The 20,470-nt window shown below is 51.1% G+C and overlaps 1 protein-coding gene across 1 annotated transcript; it reads right to left on the bottom strand.

The window, feature by feature from the left end:
* Positions 1-13,870: 13,870 nt before the first annotated feature.
* RABIF (RAB interacting factor) lies at positions 13,871-16,309 on the bottom strand. Its single transcript, XM_054181187.1, has 2 exons — positions 15,512-16,309; positions 13,871-15,398 (listed from the first exon to the last, which is right to left on the bottom strand). Exons 1-2 carry the CDS (start codon positions 15,692-15,694, stop codon positions 15,153-15,155), a joined length of 429 nt encoding a protein of 142 aa, XP_054037162.1. The 5' UTR covers positions 15,695-16,309; the 3' UTR covers positions 13,871-15,152.
* Between the last annotated feature and the right edge of the window lie 4,161 nt (positions 16,310-20,470).

Here is a 20,470-nt window from a genome sequence, read left to right as displayed (position 1 = left end):
GCAGAAACCTTTTCTTGAACCACGAGCTGGGTGACTAGGCCAGCTGACATCAGGGGAGTACGTACAGCTTTGCAATTAGTTTTTTAAAAATCTCTCTGCTTTTATGTAATCTAATCGTCAACAAGCACAAACTATTTGCTTAGTGCTATCAAGTTGGTATACGTCTGAAGAATGCAATCAACATTAAACTTCTAGTAAACCCCCATTCCAGCTAACCTCTTGTAATATGCTCCAGTCAGCTCCGAGACCTGAAAGAACTTGTCTTTCTGTTTTTTTGTCTCCTTTGTTTATTACTAATTGTTTTGCCCAGCGTCACTGCTCTTGGCCGCAAAGTGCCTGTAGCTCAGACAGTCTTGTTAGCAAAGATATTTGGTAAAGACAACCAGGACAGTTCTAGTTGTCTGAGACAGGCAGAACTGAAATCTGCAGTTGTAGGTGTTCATACCCAGATGGGAGCGATCACACTGAAGTGATCGTGAGCCATCATAGCAATTACTAATGGAAGAGGAAAGAGGAAAATAGCTACAATATTTTAGTTTCTTTTGTACTTTTCAGAGAAAAAAACCCAACAGTTACGTGTTCTTTTTTCTCCTCTTATAATCTGTTGTGCTCATCTCAGTTGGAAACAAAAATATCAGCACCCGTGACTGATTGGACCTTTGCAAACCCAGCTTTGGGAATCCTTTTCCTGCAGCATAAAAGAGAAAATAGGCCAAACTGGATTTCATTCTTCTACATGTAGTGATTGTATTACAAATATTTCAGAGTTCTTTTTTTTTTTTTTTTTACTTCTCCTTAAAGCCTCCCATTTTAGGCATCAGGTGAATCTGTGAGAATTTCATGCATTCATTTAAAAAATATGAAAAATATGTTTGGTTCTGCCCTTCAGAATTACTAGAGAGATCTTCAGCTTATGAGAAAAGTTTGACCTAAGCTCTAAAACGTATGAAAAATAAGTGAAATAAGTGCCCGCAATGATTTTTTTTTTAATCTCATTATTTTTAAACCACCACCTCAAGGAGACTTGTTTGTTTTATTGAGAGGGACTCTAAGGAGGTTGAAAGATTTGATTCATGCTTTTAAAATGCTCTGCCTTGAAATAACACTCACAATGCTCTAACCATCCTTTCAACTCTGCCAATGCAGTGTAGCAGTGGGTCAGACCCATCTACTCAACTATCAATGGCACTGCATCACACTGTAGTATTTTATTCTCCTTTGGAAGTGTTACAGGGCCATCAAACTAGAAGGGTCAGACGCCTTGCAAAAGCAGAAAATCAAGATGGTATCTTTTTGTGAGTGCAGTGAGTACTTTTTTCAGCTTAGTTGACAAATAAAATCAGAGATTCAGGCCAGGCTGGGGTGTGCCCTGGTCCGGCTTAAACTGAGATTTTCACACGCTTAACTACTGTACTAATTACCTGGTCTGATTTGTCTTAACAGCTATTGGGAAACGGATTTTTGACATGTACCTCGGCTCTGAAAAGCAGTGTTATCCCTGTTAATCTGGATTTACCAGGACTACTCCAGCTGCATGAAGTATTTGTCAGACTTTGGTGAGAAAATCAGGTTTTGATGCTACTTTGTCAGATTTCATCCAGCCACTTGGGCAGCTGAAATCTCTTCTGTTGTACTGCATCGGCTGCAATAAAGCTTCATTCACTGGGCTTCACTGGGCTTCTCATGGGGCATAAAAGGGGACGTCAAGACAGCGGGACCACGCAGTTGGCACTTCAAGGTGAGATTGCCTCGGTGTGCCTTTTCATAGCTGATGCACTGACAAGAAATAAGCCAGTTTTACAGAAGCTTGTGTGGCTGGATACCCAGAAGAATGTTTATTGCAGACTGAAATGCGTTTGATTTAGTCTGACTAAACAGTAAGTCCAAGGAGCTATGATGTATCCAGGTTTTCTTGAACACATTCTCTTTTCCTGCTGGAGATTATTTGTGCTTGCAGTTTGAGATTTTTTTTTACATTTGTCCAGGATTTCTCTGTGTCTGGTAATGCTATCAAGCCCCAGAGAGCACAGGCTTTGGCTGCATACCGTGTACTGAGTGAACATGATACTTTCAGAAAATGCTGGACTTGCTGACTCTGTGATAAAGTCTCTGTAGCTGCACAGTGGGCCTGGGGATTCTTGGGGGTTTTGGATGAACCTTCTTTAAATGTACAACTATGCAGTTCTTGCTTTCTGTTCTTTCTCAGAAGTGTTGGACAAATAATGCATGCACATGCACATGCACTTGATCTGTGAATTCCTAAAAATGTGATAGCCTTAACCCTGTTATCTGTCTGCTAACTACCTGTCTGTACTGGGTTTGAGGTGACCTGGGATTTCCATGCACCATTTTCCAGCACTCAGATTGACAACAGCAATGTGTTGCATAGATTTCAGTGAGGTCTTGACTCCTCCTCATTCCCAGGCCATGGAAAACTCGTCTGGGTGTGAGAATTGAGGACTGCATGTGTATAGCTGGCATGAAAAATCCAGATTTCACGGCTATGGGAACAATGCTTTAGGGATGAACCTTCATTTTTTCAGTACTGGGGTTCACCTCCTCCTCTCTGACTGCAAATTCATCAGTTTGAAATATCCATCCTCAATCCTGTGTACTTCACCGTAGCTTTACATCTGTCTCCTTCCAGAAGCATACAGCGCCTTTGACTGTTTCATGGGAGAGAGAATTTCCCTCCCAAACGGCTCCTTTATGAAGCCCAGAAAACCAAATCCAGATGTCTGCTTGGAGAATTCCTACATCGCAACAGGGCAGACACAGGGTGAGACCAGACGGGGACTCTGCGTGTCCCTGGGCAGTGCGTTTTTTCCTGCTCTAGTTTAAGTCACGCCCTGTGGCCACCAGCCTCGCACTGTGAGATGTTTCAGGCCAGGGTCAGGAGGGTACCTAATCAGCGCGAGGGCCTTGCTCCTCAGCGACAGGTTTTATTCTGTGGCTCTGAATGGCTCTTCCAGTCTAGTAATATAATTGATTTTACTAATTACTTTAAATTCTAGATGCAAGATCTGGAGCTGACCCTGGACATTGGCTGGGAGCTGGTGAAGGGACACAACGTGCTTGCAGCAGCTTACAGCAGGACACAGCACGTTCCAGCAGCTCCATCCTTAACATGGATTTCACCTTCTGATACAGTGAATTGAATAATCCAGGCGAGTGGGGACAGACCCAGTCACTCCTTTCACCTGTCTCCCATTGCACCAAGACATGGCTGTGGCCAGCTGCAGCCTTTACGGCCACCTGCTCATGACTCCCTGTGTTGTTTGCCATCTAAAATCTTCTTTCTTAGCTCCCAGGCACTCGTGTTACCCATGTACTTTCATTCTTTGCTCCCGTTCTTTCCACATCGCTTTTCCCAGAATGAGCACCTGGGTTTTCTCTGGTCAGGTCAGATTAAACAGCACCAGAACACATGGCTGTGGTCGGGGCAAGGGAAGGTGTAATGCAGTTAATCATTCACAAACACGGCCCCTTCCCTTCCTGGCGCAGGGCCCACCGGGACGTTATTGATTCATCAGCAGGCTGCGGGGCTCTCTGCTGAGGGCGAGATGGGGTGATGCCTTCCAAAGCAGGGATTGATTGCCTCAACATGCGCGCAGCAAGGGGCTTGCTGCAAGCGAGGGCTCAAATCCGTGCTGACCCCGGGTGCATCTGTCAAAGGCTGACACAGGAGCAATTAGTGCTGGGCTGAATGTTTTCACCGTTTTTGCTGGTGTGAGGTCCCTCTTTGCATTGTTAATGCCTCCTGGCTGTTTTGCTGGTGTGGCAGAGAACGAGAGGTTGGGTTTAGATATATATTTTTTAATCCTGGGGTGACTATACACATGAGGAAATTGCTAAGGACATAAATGTAAGAGTCATCAGACTGGACCAGAGCCACAGCTGTTACTCATACCACCCCTGAGAACAGCTCTCTTGTCTGGTCTTGGAAGCTAAGCAGGGTCAGATATGGTTAGTACTTGGATGGGAAATACCAGGTGCTGTAGTGCAGTAGTTTTTTGCACCTCCAAAGAAGGGCAACAAAGCTGGTGAAGGGTCTAGAGAACAAGTTTTGTGAGGAGTGGCTGAGGGAACTGGGATTCTTTAGTCTGGAGGAAAGGAGGCTGAGGGGAGACCTTATCGCTCACTACAACTACCTGAAAGGAGGTTGTAGCGAGGTGCGGTCAGTCTCTTCTCCCAAGTAACAAGCGATAGGATGAGAGGAAACAGCCTCGAGTTGCACCAGGGGAAGTTTAGATTGGATATTAGGAAAAATTTATTCACAGAAAGGGTTGTCAAGCGTTGGAACAGGCTGCCCATGGAAGCGGTTGAGTCACCATCCCTGGAGATATTTAAAAGACGGGTAGACATGGTGCTGAGGGACACGGTTTAGTGGTGGTTTTGGCAGTGTTAGGTTAACGGTTGGACTTGACGATTTTAAAGGTCTTTTCCAACCTAAACAATTCTATGATTCTATATACCTTCTGAGCGCAGTATTATTTCTCTTGTGGTGGCCCATAGCAAATGCCTTGGGAATAATACAGAAGAAGGCCTGTGTAATAGCATCACTACCCCAGGATATTCTCCCCGCATTCAGAGATTCCTGTCTGAGAGAATTCCTGAGCCACTAGCCTGTATTTCCTCACCCCAAACTATGATTTGGCTACAGGTTTTTGATCATCTATTTTATCCTGCCCCATTCCCCACAGGTAGCTGAATGCCTTGCCAGGGCCCATGAAGGTAACACAGAGAGTCTTTCTGGATTTGGGGTCTTCTATTGCTACAGGAACAAGTATTTTTTAGTCATGTCAAGGAATTCCTTCCAAATTGTCTTGACAGGGTTCTTCATGTATTCTTTGTTTTGTTTTAATCTTCCTTTGCAACACTGGGTGCAGTTCACTTGGGATCATCTGATCTGGTCTAATCCTTCTCTAGAAGTCAGACCTGACACCCTGCCAAGGGCTGCTTGCTGTGGAGGTTTATGGGGCCTCCTATTGCACAGCCCCGACCTTTGGCTATTGCAAAATACACTCTCAGCTCTGCAGTGGCTGGAGAGGGACAAGGTTCCTGACACAAGTAAAGCAGCACTTTCGTTAGCCTTTCGGAGAGGTGGAAGGAGATGAGAACCAGGGACTTTGTTCTTTTTTTTTCTCTGTAGACTGGGAAGGGAATGGCAGGTAAGAAAAACTGTGGTATAAAGCCTAGCTAGCATAATGAGGAAAAACAGCACCTTACTGTGTGGTATGATGAGATTTTTAGTTGGTTTAGCACTGGCTGTGGTCACGTACTGCCTAAACTAGCTCATCTGGCCTTTCAGGTCTGGCTGTCACTTACGGACTGCATGTCAGTAGTCCAGAGCTGCATGAGCAGACAGCACTGTGTCCTATTCTGCCTGAATTTATTGATGTGAACTAAATGAATCGTGCAAATCGATAGAATACAACCAGAATGGAACGCTCTGTTTCGCTAGATAGGTTTAAAATCGGAAACCGTTGCAGCTCTCTCTGTAGACCTCTCCCAGCCCCCATGCCCAGGGAATAGAAGGGTCACTCTGGAGCAGAAGGAATGTACACAGCAGATTGCCATTTCCTTGGCAAGTTGAATATCAACATGCCCTGCCCGGAAAGGGAGGTAAACACACCTCTGCCGTCAGGGCGGTGGGGGCAGGGCCCTGCAAAAAAACTGGTTGTGCAAGTGGAGGTGCACACCTGGGACGCACAGGTCTGAGCAGGACGCTGCAAATCTTGGGACAAACCAGTGCAAATTGCTAGGCTTTGATTGCAGTGCGAGATGTTTGTCCCATCACGCATACCTGTACATTTTATCTCAAGTGCTGCACGCAGCAAATGGAGGAACACTTTAGGGAGAATGCAGAGCAGGTGGAAATGCTTAATCCACTGATCTCAGGCCAAACTTCCATGGGAGGACATGGATTCTCCATGAGGGTTTTGGGAATGTTTGCTGGGTGCCAAGAAATATCTTCCATTTAGAGCTGAAAAGTATCCAACTGACAGGGCTGAATTAATTTCTGACCTAAACACTCCCCGTTCCAGATGGGCTGGAAATCCCTAGATATGGGAATGATGAGTGCGGAAGACAGAGCTAGAGTGGTTCATACAAGGGAAGAAATCGTTCCTCTCCTGAACACTGAACATGTGCAATAGGTCTATCTCTAATTATATGATTATACCTTGTTTATACCTGGTCCTCCCCCTGCAGGGAGTGTCAAAATAAGTCGAAGGATGCGCTTGAGTTGCCAGATTGGAACCCCAAAGGGCTGGGCTCTCCTTTTGTTTTGCGAGATTTCCTATGTGATAGTCAGCAGAATTGCAGCAGAGTGTATGTACACAGGAGATTAACTTTTCACCAGCAAGTTTAATATCAGCATTCTCTACCTTGATCATTTGACTTTGTAACCTTAATGTGCTATTAGCGTGGCTTCTTGTACATAATCCTTAAATAAGATACTGTTTTTAATGGCCTTAAATACATTCCCTGTTTTTAAATCTTACATTATTTGCGCTTCCAACTGTTTGAATCCTGCTCCTGCAAGCACGGACTTGGCTACCTGCCCTATTATTTTGTTCTCTGCACGGCCACATTGCAGGGGCTGCTTCCATTCCCTGCTTGTTTCAAACGCTACTTCAGTCCTGGCTTTCACACAGTACTACTTCCCTGCCTGCTTCCCTGCTGGTCTGCGGTAACAAACCTCCGCGGACATTTGTCAAAGCTGAAACAGCTTCTCCATCAAGCCCACTTATTTTTTCTTTATTTTACAATTAAAAGGCCTTCTGAATTACTCACCTATTCGCAGTGCCATCTCTGTATTGAGAGTTTTGTGCTGCGGTGCTGGTTGGTACCCCTCCTCCTCAAATGGTGTCAGGTTTTGGTAACTGTACTGGTTAAACTTCTTGGCCCAGGTTCTGTTCATTACCCGAGTAAACTGATTCTAGCCTACAATTTTTGTTGTGTTCTCCATCACCAACTTTTGGTTAAGATACTGAAAATATACCTTGTCCTGCCCTGCTGCAATAATGGGCCTCTTTTTGTGTCAGTAACTAAAATCACCCATTTGACCAGATCTCTCTCACTGTGAAGTTAACCTTCTTCCCCTGGCCAAGCAGTAGCACCGTCTACCAATTTATTCGTATTGCCAGTGTTTGGACATTCCTGTCTGTACTGATTCTTTGCTGCATGGTCCTTTTGACCAAGAAACCAGTTAGCAGATGGTGCAGTTAGTGAATGTGGCAAACAGTTCACATCCTGTACTGGTAGAGGATACGTTTCTTCATAGCAGCTTGTATGGGGCTGGTTTGGATGTGTGCGGACAGGGGGATGTTGTAGCTACTGCTGAGCAGTGCTTACACAGCGACAAGGCCTTTTTGCTCCTCGTGTTGCTCCGCCAGTGGGTGGGCTGGGGGTGCACAAGAAGTTGGGAGGGGACAGAGCTGAGACAGCTGACCCCAACTGACCAAAGGGGTACCCCACAGCATAGGACACCACGATCAGCAATGAAACTGGGGGGCGGAAGACGGCGGGGGCTTGGGGACTGTCTGGGCATCGGTCAGTTGTCGGTGAGCAATTGTTTTCTTTTGTATCACTTGTTTTTCTTGGGTTTTATTTTCCTCTCTGTTGTTTCCCCCCCCATGCTTTTTTAAAATTTCTTTTTAATTATTAAACCCTTCAGTTTTCCTCACTTTAGCCTTCCGATTCTCTGCCCATCCCGCTGGAGGAAGTGAGCAAGTGGCTGTGTGGTGCTTAGTTGCTGTCTGGGGTTAAACCACCATACATCCATAGCCCAGAGATGCCGCTGGCAGGGCTGCATCTATCTGCGATGGTCAGGCAGCATGGATTGGGTAAAGTGGCACAGATCTCAGTCAGTTCTTGCTATCTTAAGTGCATACAGGGTGGTTTTAAAGAGAATGCAATGGATAGTTGACCAATAAAGCCGGTAGGAACATGAACTCCTCTGTGGACTGCCTCAGATTTGAGATCCCCAGTGAACTCGTGGTGAGACTGACCGACTGCGGAGCAGCATGGGAACAGAGCTGAGCACTCATTTCCCCATCAGCCATGAAGAGCTAAATGCACCGTACGTACGAACTCGGCCAAATTGCTTCAGGTGGTACAGTAACCTGCGGAGGGCTGCGTATACAAGGCAGAATGGCTTTCCAGGCACACAGCAGGACCCCCACTGCAACCAGTGCTCCCAGTTCAGCACGGCACTGGCCTTATGGTGCAACTACACATGGCAACAACCTCTGATCACTGACATCTTTGTCAACACCAATTAAACATCAGTTTAGCTGGATCAGCAGCACTGTACATCTGGTCAGAAAGGCAGGGGCTGCCAAGAAGTAGAGTGAGAGGGTCTCAGTAGACAGAAGCTGCACTTCATGCTGCGCTCGGAGTGCGTGCAGCACTGGCACTGTGGCTTCACCTCTCCCAGAAGCAGGAACTGGGTCTCCGGTACAGGCCGGCTGCACGCAGACATTGCCTGTCCGGGCTAGCGTTTCTGTTTCCAACAGACATCCCCAAATCCCAGCAGAGCTCTGGAGGGAAGGGATGGAACCGGATCCCGTGAGTGATGCTGGCATTATGTGGGCCTTGTGGACATCGGCACCAGAGCCAGAGAGAGGGAGCTGTGGCTGCAGCAGGGATCAAGCTGCTGAGGGCACTGAGCCTCCAAACTGTTGCTGACACCCACAGCTACATCTCTCACTCCTGGTTATTCTTTATCAAGGGAGGTTCCTCCTACCGGAGTCTGAAGCTCTGCCTTTCTCCAAGCATCTTCTCCCCAGGAGTTGGGTCCTGCGTCTGCTGAGCCTCGGCACTTCTTTCCTCCCACCCTTTTTGGTGCTGGCCCCTTGGACCTGCCACAGTTTGACACAGAGAGATGAGTCCTTCTGCTGGTTCTGGAGAACAGACTGCTCCCTCACCAGGAAAGCACAAGGCAGCAAGTTCTTGGAGCCACGTCCTCATGCTCCATTGCCAGAGATTCCAAATTAACTGGGGATTCTGCAACAAGCTGCGGTCTGGATGTTTGCCATGGAAAGAGAACACTGTTAATAGCGTTCCAGGCAGCGTGCAAAGCCAGCTGCTCGAAGAGGGGAAGGATACCTGTGCTGACACGGCTTTGCTTATTTTCCTTTGCTCTCAGGGCATCTCTTCCAGCTGGGTTTGAACAAGAGCAGAGGGTGATTCCTGGCAGCACTCAGACAACAACGCTCTGCCTCTACACGCATGGTGATTAAGGCCAGCAACTGTCTCCCTCCCTCCGGGGGGATGCAGAGACTCCTGGAAGATAAGGAAGATGAAAGGGGGAGCAGAAGCACCGCCGAGCGTACACACCCTCCCTGCTGCTGCCCCAGCGAGGAGAAGGATGGATAAAAACATCCACACAGGGCACTCTCCTAGCGCAGCTTCTTGCCCCAGGGACATGTGGCTCCTATCAACACCGCAAATTGCCCTCAAAGACTTTTCAAGGACAGACTTTGCCTGCAGTTCTGACCTGTCCTGCCAGACTAACACCCACCGGGAAGGCTGGCTGCTGGAAAAAACACAGCTCTGGCTCTTTTGCTTTGGCCTCCTCTGGTGGCTGAACAGCAGCTGCTTTGGGCAGAACATGCCCCACTTTCAGGCCCAACTGCATTTACGAGATTACAGCCTGCCTTGGGCTGTTCCTCTCCACCCCCAGCCTGCACGTCTGATAGAATCGTGCCGAGGAGGGAAGGGTAACCGTGGATTTCTCCATGCTGAAGCTGTAGACGAACAGTTCATAGTTTAACCGAAGACAAAAACTGGGGCCTCTAGGAAGTGACCATGTGATGATGAAGGGATATATCCTCTGCCACAAGCTGTCACCACCCGTGTAGCTCTCAGATTCGGACATGCAGTACTTAAAAAGCTGAACTGCAGCAACCCCTAGGTTGGACTGTGCCGTTCTGGATTAAGTTTTAGAAAGATGCAAGAAGCAAGTTTTTCCAGAGCCTGCTTCCTCCTCTCAGGAGATGGAAGCGTTATCTCAGTGACCCAGGAACCTGCTCACTCTTGCTCAGTGATTGCGTTTAGGGAGCAAAGATTTTCCCTCTGTGCACAGTCAGATAATTTTCAGACGCCAGTGCGCTTCCTCTGAAGCACACTGCTGGGAAGACAGCCTTGGCTTCTCTCACGCACCCGGGGGTGCAGCCCCACAGCTCTCTAACTCTCACCTGCATGGCTGGGCTCCATCTGCCTCTTCTCTACCCCCACTAACACAAAAAGGTCCAGCTGCACTTGTCAGAAAGCTGCACTTTAAGAACCTGGGTGACTCGCAACTCAGCGTGAAAGTATTCCTGCTGGAATGCAGAACAGAAATTATTGGTTAAAAGGAGCATAAAGCTGGCTTTTATCAAAGCCCTCATTTTCCCTTTCCACTGTCATGGCAAGTTCCACTCATCTGCTGTGGTTTCCTTCCATGTCCCCCAGCAGCTGCAAAATACTTGGTGGTTTTTGGCAAAATACTTGGTGGTTTAGCGTCCCTTTGATTCTAGGGTTTCGCCTTTATGAACCTGGCTTTGCAGGAGGCAGGGAAGCATTTCCCTGCACGATTTGTTAAATGACCCCAAAGCTATTTCCTCTCTATTGTTTCCTTTCCTTTCCTCCTACATTTCTTGCTCCTGCCAGGGAGTGTAATGTCAGGCACGTAAAATGACATTCAGAGAATATTCATAATACATTTCAGATATCTCTCTTCTCCCAAACACCCACGTGTTCTAGAAACTGCTGGTGCTGATACGGCGGTATCTGCTCACACAGTGTAATAGTTCTGCTCTGTAGTGCTGGTTTACGGAAATAAGCAAGGCAAGATATGTAGATGTAATGCCAAAAATACCCCTCCTAGCAGAGCTGGCCTTGTTTTTATCAATCCACAACCCTTTTCTGAACTCTGCTGAGCTCCTCGTCTCCATACGCGGTGGCAGTGGGTTCCGCAGCCACACCGAGCTGCAGGTATTGCAGAGGATCAAGCTCTCCTGGCTGCCTACGTGACGACTGGCTGAACGGCAGAGCTCTACCACACAGCAGGGAGGCAAATGGCAAAGCCCTCCTCCAAGCTATTACTTCAAAGTCCATGTTGCCATAACTGCTCTGCCAAAGATTTCTTCTGTTAAGAGATGAGCAGTCATGGAGAGAGACCTTGGGTGTTGTCATGCCCGGAAACCAAGACCTTTTTGCTGACTTGCAGAGCTGGGGAAAGAGGGAGCCATGAATTCCAGTACCTGCTCTGAGCACCACTTACTTATTTCACCAAAATGCACTTAATTTAGGGAAGGAAGAGCGTGAAGGCAACCTCTTGGCAGAGGATGACTTGTGGCAGTTACCCAAGACGGCTCCGCTGATCTCACAGCCTTCTGCTGCCAAAAACGCGAAGACCTGCACCCTGCCATTGCCTCCCGAGTGTCTCACGCAGGCTGCAGAGCTCAAACTCCCACGTTTCAACCCAGCAGCCCAAGAAAAGAAGTGGGTCGCTTTAGACCAAGTTGGCAAATGGAACCGTCTCAGCGAAGTGTTCAGCGGCTGGCTTGAGGGAGAGGTTTGGGTGGGAAAGGGAGCAGAGAGGTGAAGCTACGAGGTGTCCATGTCAGCCTAAGCCCAGACCATGGCTGTGGGGCTGTGAATGAGTCTCAATACCTGTGTCAGGGTGGAGCAGGATCTGTTGTTACCCATCCTAAATACATTTATGTTTACGGTATATAAACACCTAACCAATACAAACAGGCATGCCTTAAATCCAGACTGGGAAGCAATTAGACAAAATTGTTATTATTTGTCCCCACCCAAAAGCAGCACCGAGGCAAGGCCCCAAGTGCCGGAGGTTTTGTGTCCTGCCGTGCACAGCCCTTGCCCACCTCGCTGGCAGGATTGGCCGGCGCGAGGGGTGCAGGTTCATTAGTGTTCCCTCTCTTGGCACCGCTGCAGCTTACCACAGAACGGGTCTTAGGAATAGAGACTATGCAGCTATTTATGCAGAAGAACCAATTTTCAAATTAATTTAAAAGCAACCTGCAGATGGAAATAAGGGTTCCTGGTCTGTCTCGATGATAAAGACGAGTGGCAAGATGAGCATTGACAGGTCCTATGTAAGTGGTTCCTGTACCTGAAGGTTGGCTCTTGTCTACAAGAGCCTTTTCCTACAAGTTCCTGCAGGCAACAGTTTTTCAACATGCTAGATACAAAGCAGTGAAAAAATTATTTTTTATTTGTGAGACTATCCACATTTTCTATTAGCTCTCACTAACAGAAACTGGTCAGCACTACATTAGATGCTCCCAAACCTGATGTTGCTGTCTGATGCATAAACACAGCAGACCTTTCCCCTGAGGTGAGGTTTGCTGACTGCAGACATTCTTCCTCTAAAGCTCAGTTAACGTCACAGTGGAACTGCCTGGGCTCAAATTCCAGAGTGATGCGGCCTTTTCCCTCTTCACTTTTCTTTTTTTTTTTCCTCACTTCAGCTCTCAGGATACGCTCTCACCCCAGAGTTAGCCCAGGTGATGGCTCCTGGCCATCAACAGTCAAATTGCCCTACTGCCCGGCTGTACCTTCACCACCACCATGCCCCTGCCTCTGCTACTTGGCTTCAAGGGGGTATCTCTCGGCTTCTCCAAGCTGCAGGAAGACAAGATCCTACCTGAGGCTGAAAGAGCCCGAGATCTCATGGTACAAAAGCTTCTTCTTGTGAATTCCGAACAGACCGTACATTTCTTCTTAGCATTTCCACAATCTGTGTGATCCTACTTCATATTTAAGAGTCAGCAGGAACCAAGCCTGGATCTTGTGGAGGACGTAGCCATCAGCACATCTCCCCTCTGTCACTGAAGGGCAGGAGGAGCTTTCATTACTCACCGTCACTGAGTAACACCACACTGAAGTGGATCCAAATCACTGCAGTGCTGATGTGAAGGAGGCCTCTGACGCCAGGTCTCCCATCTCTCCTGGAAGTGCTCTACTGACTGGGAAAAGCTGCCGCCACTACAGCTCTGTCCCAGTGCCACCCACTGAATACTCCCCAATATCAGGAATCCACATGTACCATTTTTTTGAGAAGCGCCATTTACTCAGCATTAATCAAGCTGATAGCCACAAGCCTGTTCTGCACAGTGGTGTCTTCAAAATGAAACTATTGCACAGCACATTTTATATTTTAGTAACAAGGACTATAATCTAGGTATTACGGGTCAAAACACATTGCCTAACAGGCACCGATCTAAGTGAAAGAGGTGGAATTTAAGTGACATGATCACGCTATTGTTTTGTGCCTGTGCAGAACCCAAGTGAAGTTCTCTTGCCCTTCTAGGCAGACTTCCTGAATGAACCTGTTCAGTCACTGGGCTCAGGGCTAAACAAGAAGGGCAGGAGGAAAGTTTTCATGTCAAACATGCACTTGACACATTTAGCAAGGACACAGCACGAGACTCACCTCCCACCCAGGTGAGAGCCTTAATCACAGACTACGGAGTTATCGCCTCGCACCCTCCCAGTAATAAATCTGCCCACAGCAGAGGTTTCTGATAGTGCAGGGCCAACAGCTTAATTGTTCTACACTAGGGCAAAGTCTCCAACTCTTAAAAGTGCAGGTGCTCAGGCACTGGAAGAAGAAAGCACTTGTTTCTCCCTCGCCCGCTGTCAGGATGCCTTTTGGAAAACCCACCCGAGCCTGTGCCTGCCCTACTGGCTCCTGCCAGCAAAAGTGGCTCAGTGGAGGAGCAAGGAAAGGTCTCTCCCACAGCCTTGTGGCAGCAACGTTCCTAATCTTTAAGTACAACCGATCCTGATTTTGGTGGCAAATACAACTTAATCGTCCCAGCGCAATGACAGTTGTGCCTTTACAGCTGCATTGGTACCAAAAGTGTTTATTAGCATAGCATACCGACACACCTCCTGCAGTAAGGCATCCCCTGTGACCCACAGCGATCGTTGTAAAGCTGCTGTATTATTCATACAGGGGTTTGCAAACAGAGAATGCAAACTGGACCACAATTACCAAAAGATAAATACAGTGAGAACCACGGCTGCTGCAGCCTGTTCAATTTTCAATCAGCTTTGTGCCCACCTTTTAAAAGGCAGAGACCAAAACTGGACCCAACGTCCCAGCATTGCTCCTACCAGCTGCATTTACAGAAGGGACATTCTTTCCCGACTGCTCATTTAATACACACGGGGCTGTTTTGACATTCTGCAGCACTGAGCCAGTGTTCATGGGACACTGCCTGTCCAATGATTCAAATCCCTTTCAGGTTGGAATCTCTTAATTCTTGTTCCCTCGAAATACTAAGAGCTTGCACATTTTCTTTGCCATTCTATCAGCCTATGCTGTCTGCAAACTCTACCTGTATCTTACTTTAGCTAATAAAACTGCATACAGTGTTAGTTAAAATGCCTTACACACGCTTTAGGTGACATATACTCTTACAGGTTACAGTTGTCAAGTAGGATGAGGTTTTAGAGAACCTAAATGTTAGGGTTTGGGGCAGGGAACATTTATTCTGAAGATCAACAGAGCATACAGCCTTAAACCCTGTAACTGCTTTGGCTGTCGTTCAGACAATTTAAGCCACCAGGATGATTCAATTCAGCAGTCCTGTCCTGCCCTTGTGCCAGCACCACATTTACACGGCGGTGTCACGCACCGACCAGCCTGAAAGACACTTTAGCACGTCTGAAAAACAGCAGCCGCACAGGGAAGAAGTGGCAGAGAGCAGGCAGGAAGGCCTGGGGCCGCTCCTAGCAGCGGTGGCAGACGAAGCTGTTTGGCAGAACTGTCAGGGTGAGCTGTCCCTGCAGGTCACAGGGGACCCCCCCACCACCGACGTCCTTCCTGTGGGGGCTCAGGCGAGGAGCTGGCTCCGCCGGTGCCGCGCTTCTTGGTGCTGGTCAGGCCGTGGGTCTGGGCTGGGGTCAGTCAAGCCATGGGGTATGCAGGCCGTGGTCAGTCGAGCTGTGGGGCGGCCGGGCCGTGGCTGCCACAGCAAGGCCGTGGGGTGGCCGAGCCGCGGTCAGTCGTGGTCCCCGGCTCAGTCCGTCGCTGCGGGCAGGCCGCAGGGCAGGCGGGGCTCCCGGTGGCTCAGCCCAGCTCCCCGAGCGGGTGCCCGGACCATTGCCCCGTCCCCAGCCCGGTGTCACTCGTGGGCCACACGCTCCAGCGCCACGTAGAAGCTGTCCTTGTCATCGAGGCAGTGCCAGCCGATGGGCCCCGCCTCGCAGTCGGCGCACACCAGGAACTTGACGTTGCCCACGTCGCGGGTGAAGCCCACGTTCTCGAAGGAGAACATGTCGCGCACCAGCCAGTGCTCCCGCACCACGTCCCCGCCGCCGCCCGCCGCCGCCGCCGCCGCCGCCTTCTTCCTCATGGCGGGCAGGAGGAGCTGCGGGAGACACGGCGTCACCGCCCGGCCCGCAGGGGGCGCCCTTCCCTCCCTCCCGCCGCCGCCGCTCCTTCCTCCCTCACTCCCCCTCCCCTCCCCTCCCACCGCGGTACCTCACGGTGGGCGAAGGTGGCGGCACCGGGCAGCAGCACCCGCGACCCGCAGCGCTGGCACAGCACCGCCTTCAGGTTCCGGCCCTGCGCGCACACCAGCTCGGCCGAGCCCGGCGCGGCGGCCGGAGGGGGAGAGGGAGGAGGAGGCGCCGCCGGCTCCATCCCGGCGCAGGCCGCCGCCATGGCCGCGCAGGCGCGATGGGGCCGCCGCCGCCCGAGGGGCGGGGCCAGGGCCGTGGCGTCAGGCGGCGCCGGGGGGGCGGCATGGCGGCGGTGGCGGCCCGGGACCCGCTGGGGGGAGGGTCTGCCGCCGTGCCGGGAGCCGGCGAGGTTCGAGTGGCCGCTGAGCTCCTGCCAGGCCTCTGGTGTCTGAGGGGGCCGCGGGGGCCCCTGAGGCGAGCGGGGCCGGCGGGGTTCCCCGCCCCCTCTCTGCGGGGCGAGCGACGGCGAGTGCGGGGATCCCCGCGCGGAGCCGGGAGGGTTGGCAGCCACGGGCCGTGTGGCGGCCGGCTGGGCCGTCGGGGGCAGCCACTTCGCGGGCAGGGGAACCCGGAGACGCCTGACTTGGGTTACAGCGGCCGGAGAGAGCAGAGCCCGGGGACTGCCGGGCGCGGGGGAGCCGCCTCCCTGCGGAGCTGCTGCGTGCGTTGTGCCTGTAGCGATTGCGTCAGCGATTGCGTCAGCGTTTCGGGGGGCCCGGGCCGCGCTGTTCCTGCGGCCCCCGGCGCTCGCTCGGCCGCTGGGTGCAGAGAGCACCCAGCCGTGGGGAGGGGGAGCGCCCTGAAGGGGGCGAGGTGCTGACGTGCGGCACGGAATGTTTTCCGGGAGAGGGAGACAGAGTTCAGGCTGAGGCGGGAGAGCCCGGGCCGGTGCTTCGCGCTCAGACGAGGTCCGGGGGCCCGCAGCGACCGCGGGGCTCGCTCGTCCCTGAGCAGCTTTGGGGCGCTGGGGGTTTGTGCTGGTCCGGCACCCGCTGCTGGAGAGGTTGGGACCGGCCTGTTGGTTGTATCCGCTGCTTGTTGGGTAAAACAGATCCCAGGAGAGCCCTGATTCTTGCTTTTCCCTGACCGTTTATTGTAAATATACACCATCCTCCTGCTCCCTTGCTGTGTCCCGACTGGCTGCTCCCAAGAACTCTCAGGAGAAGCCAAAGATGGGAACTGATACTCAAGGTACTAAATAAAGATGCAGGATTTCATCAGCGATCCAGCTGCTCGCCTCGGGCCCCAGCCTGGGCAGTCGCGGTCTTGAGTGCTGCATGGTCGGCCTCGGCTCTGCTCCCAGCCACCAGCTGCAAGGTGAGCGTGGCTGGGAAACGCAAACCCCACCGTCCTGCGAACCACGCAGGTATTTCTAAGGCAGAAGCAGCGTATGGGGCGCCGGGGCTCCTGAGTCATCTCTGGGTGCGTACTGGGGAGCCGAGAAGGGAGCGGATGCACAAAGGCTGAAGCTCAGCATCACCCACCGCAACAGCCCTGGGCACCAACCACAGCAAGGCCTTGATTTGCCGGAAAGAAGCAACAGGTTTGGCTGGTGGCCGAGTGGGAGCCGGGGTGTCCCCGTTTGCTGAGGAACTGCACTGCCGTGGGGACTCTGCACCCACAGCGGCTCAGCAACAGCCCTGTTGTGCTGAGGGCTGAGCCTTGGTCCTGTCCTCACTACGGTACAGCGACTTCTCCTAAAGAGCAGTGACAGGGGGCTGGGCTGTGCTGGAAAGCTGCAGGGAGCAAAGGGGACGCTTGCGCACATCCTCACTTCTGCTGTCTCCAATTCCCACCCGAGCGGGTTGGTTCAGCTTCCCTCTGCGGAACGCCGGGCGCAGGCAGCAGGTTTATCTGGGGAGGAGGCTGCGCTGCCACGTTTCTGCATCCTCCCTCCCCCAAGATGTGTCCTGCTGCCGCGGGGTTTGGCGCTTCTGGCACCAGAGAGAGGAGAGGGGCTCCTGCAGCTCAGCGGTTCCCCGCTACCACAGTGCAGGAGGTGCCTGCAGAAGCACACGGTGCCCAGCGGCGGCTGGTGACAGGGATTCCGATCTGCTCTGCAGCCAGAGCTCAGGGAAGTCACAGGATCCCCGTGCCTGGAGATACTCTGGGCTCAATGGAACAAGGTCCTGAGAAACCTGATCCAAACTGGATCTCCCCTGAGCAGGATCATGGACCACCAGATTGTTTCTCCCAACTGCAGTTATTCCTTGGGTCTGTGATTTCTGTTCTTCTTGTGTAACTGCAAACACTGCTTTTACAAAAATGACCCGGAGTGAACGTGCCCAGGAGCCCTGGCTCTGTTCCGGCTCGGGCAGCGCGCCGTCCTGGGAGCCAGACGGGCCGTGCTGCCTCAAAGGCACCCGAGCAGGGAGAGTTCGGTTTCCCTTATTCCCCTCCAGAAATCTGGAGCCTCCCAAAGGGTCACTTCTGCCTCCCTTGACCAGCCGAAGGAAGCGCTGCTCCTGCCCACGCGTTTGCCGCGTGCGGGAGGCTCCAGGGCAGGAGGCATGAAGCAAAGTGTTGCCTCCCTGATTGTAGCGTGCCATGAAGCAACGCGTTTGTAGGGCTTCAGCTCAACTGTATTTAGTGTGCACATACTAATTGAGATGGTAACAGGCTAAGTAGGGAGCGAGATCCGGTCAGATGGGGAGCGGAGAGGAAGATCAGCCTTCTGTCTGGCCCCGGCGAAGTCTGAATGGACTTGCAAACCAAAAGCTAACGGTGTTGCATCAACACTTACCTCGAAACCGCCTGCTGGGCAAATTAACTTGAGATGAAGCTTTCCTGGTAAGGTCCACTGCCCAGAGAACTCGGTTGAGCGGCCAAACCTGCGCTGCTGCCCCCCAGCCCCTGGGGCACGACTGCTGCTGGGCAAGGCTGTGCTGAGCTGGGCAGGTTGTTCAGGGCCGGTTGCTGACGTGGGGCTTGTCTTTGCTACAGTCCTCTGGAACTTCTCAAGAAAGAAAGAAAAACCTCCCAGCTCAAAGGGATCTTTAGCCAATTCTTAACATTCTTGGGTGGGAGCTGTCTGGTGTTGAAAATTTATGCTTAATTCTGCATTTTAGCATTTTCTCCTGGATTATTCAGGGAGGAGAGCTTCGCTCTTACTGGTCTGTCGGAATCATCACCAGCTTCTTTCCAAGCAGAACATTTTGACCCTTTGTTTTACCTTCAATAGTAGCCTGTAAGTTCTCTCATCTCCAGCTACGCGCAGATGCAGACCATTTTGAAGGTTTGTATCGTTCATTAGCCAGCTGGAAATGCCAATTCCTCTTCGAACCCTTCAGTACATCTTGTCCTAGAAAGGCAGCGATGGCCACTGGTGGCCACTGTGGGTAGGGTCATGTCCTGCTGTGACCCAGTTCCGATGCTGGGGCTTCGCTCTGCTCAGCTTCAGCAGAACCGGGCACCAGACACATTTTTTTTTCCAGCACAAACCACTTCTGGAGCCGAATCCCCCAAAGCCTTTGCAGGACAGCAGGGCTGGAAGGGGAAGAGGAGCTACTGACAGCCCCAGGTTCAGTAGCCTGGAAACTCCCCCTCCCCGTGCCCGTCTCCCCGCTGGTGGCAGAGGTGCAGGGGGTGGGACGGATCCACCTGCGCTATCAGTGAGTGCTTCCTGAGGAGTGCTGCGCTCTCCCAGGTGGGTCACCTTGCCTTTTCGGTTCCTCACATACTTCTCGCTGGCTGAGGGGTGGCGGAGTTGTTCACCCCGAGGGAGACGTGTCAGGAGAGGCTGAAATCTAGAACGTCAGATATTTACTCGGGGAGCAGGCAGTGGGGAGAGCATTCAGTCAGTGTGGAGTAATTACTAAAATGGCCAAAAATACAGCGTTGTTCACCCATTGAGGAAAGTTATAAAACCAAAAGGCTTCTAAGGCAGAATACAGCCGCGGCTGGCATGCGAAGAAAGCAACACCTGCGATTCCCTGTACAAGATTGCTTGCGAAGCTACACGAGGGACAGGACGGAATGTGATCATTCCATGGCCTTGCCTTGTGACGAATAGCGGATATGGGAACGAGATGGTCCTACGGAACCGCTAAGCTGCCTACTCGCTACCCTGAGCCAACATTTCATCAAATTTTGGTGAAACGCTGTCCTTTGCGCGAACTTTGCTCATTATAATGTACCAAAACACACCTCCATCCCAGAGGCTACCCGCCCCCGAGGTGCGACCTCTCCTCGAGTACACCAATCATAATAAAAGTATTTATGACTGGAGTCACTCAAACTCCACCTTGAAGATAAAAAATAGTATAAAAAATAGCCCAAGAGTGAGGGGATATCAGGGAAGGCACCATCGCGAACAAGTTGAGGAGAACTCCATCACTGACTTGCGGGATCAGCCGACGGGCTGGGCCTTTCTTCCCCCCCCATAGGGACGCCTTTGGGTAAGACTTAGATTATACCGAGTGCTTCCTCGGGGAACTCAGAAACCTCCCTAGAGACTCTCTTTCCTACATCTATAGCCAGGCCGTATTGTTTATAACTTCGTCGCGCGTTTAGTATATTTAACAATACCTTTATTTGCACGTGCTTTGCAGACAGTGTATTTATCACCGGCAATCCTAAGAACCTGTATATCTGTTGTTTAAATAAACTGCACTGTTTCAGTAGCTGGTCGTTTCAGTTTCTCACTGAACGCGACCAAAGACTCGAGCGTGGCCGTGCTGGTTCATGAGCACGACTAGACTGAAGGTGCAGTCCACTATTAGTGTACCCAAATCGTAATAGTTTAATACATATTAAACGCGATTGGGCTGATAGTGCTGAATTGGGCATCACTCAGAATTGAAACCCAGCCGCACCTGGCCTCCCACCTCGGTGAGGAGTGTTAGAACGCAAGGGGGTTTATCTTCTGCCAAAACCGCTTTGCCCCTTTTATGCAACAGCCATCGAAGGCTGCTGGGGCAGGACGCTGCAGTTTCCCTTGAAATCAATGGGTTTTGGAGAGGTGTTTTGTAGCTACACC

This window comes from Rissa tridactyla, chromosome 21 (genome assembly GCF_028500815.1).
Source record: "Rissa tridactyla isolate bRisTri1 chromosome 21, bRisTri1.patW.cur.20221130, whole genome shotgun sequence".
NCBI lineage: Eukaryota > Metazoa > Chordata > Aves > Charadriiformes > Laridae > Rissa > Rissa tridactyla.
This window is presented reverse-complemented; position numbering and strand designations above follow the sequence as displayed.

Coding starts and splice junctions, on each gene's coding strand:
- RABIF (XM_054181187.1), bottom strand. CDS start 15,694: ATGGCGGCGGCCTGCGCCGGGATGGAGCCGGCGGCGCCTCCTCCTCCC. Junction 15,399..15,511: donor CCACCTTCGCCCACCGTGAG/GTACCGCGGTGG, acceptor TGTCTCCCGCAG/CTCCTCCTGCCCGCCATGAG.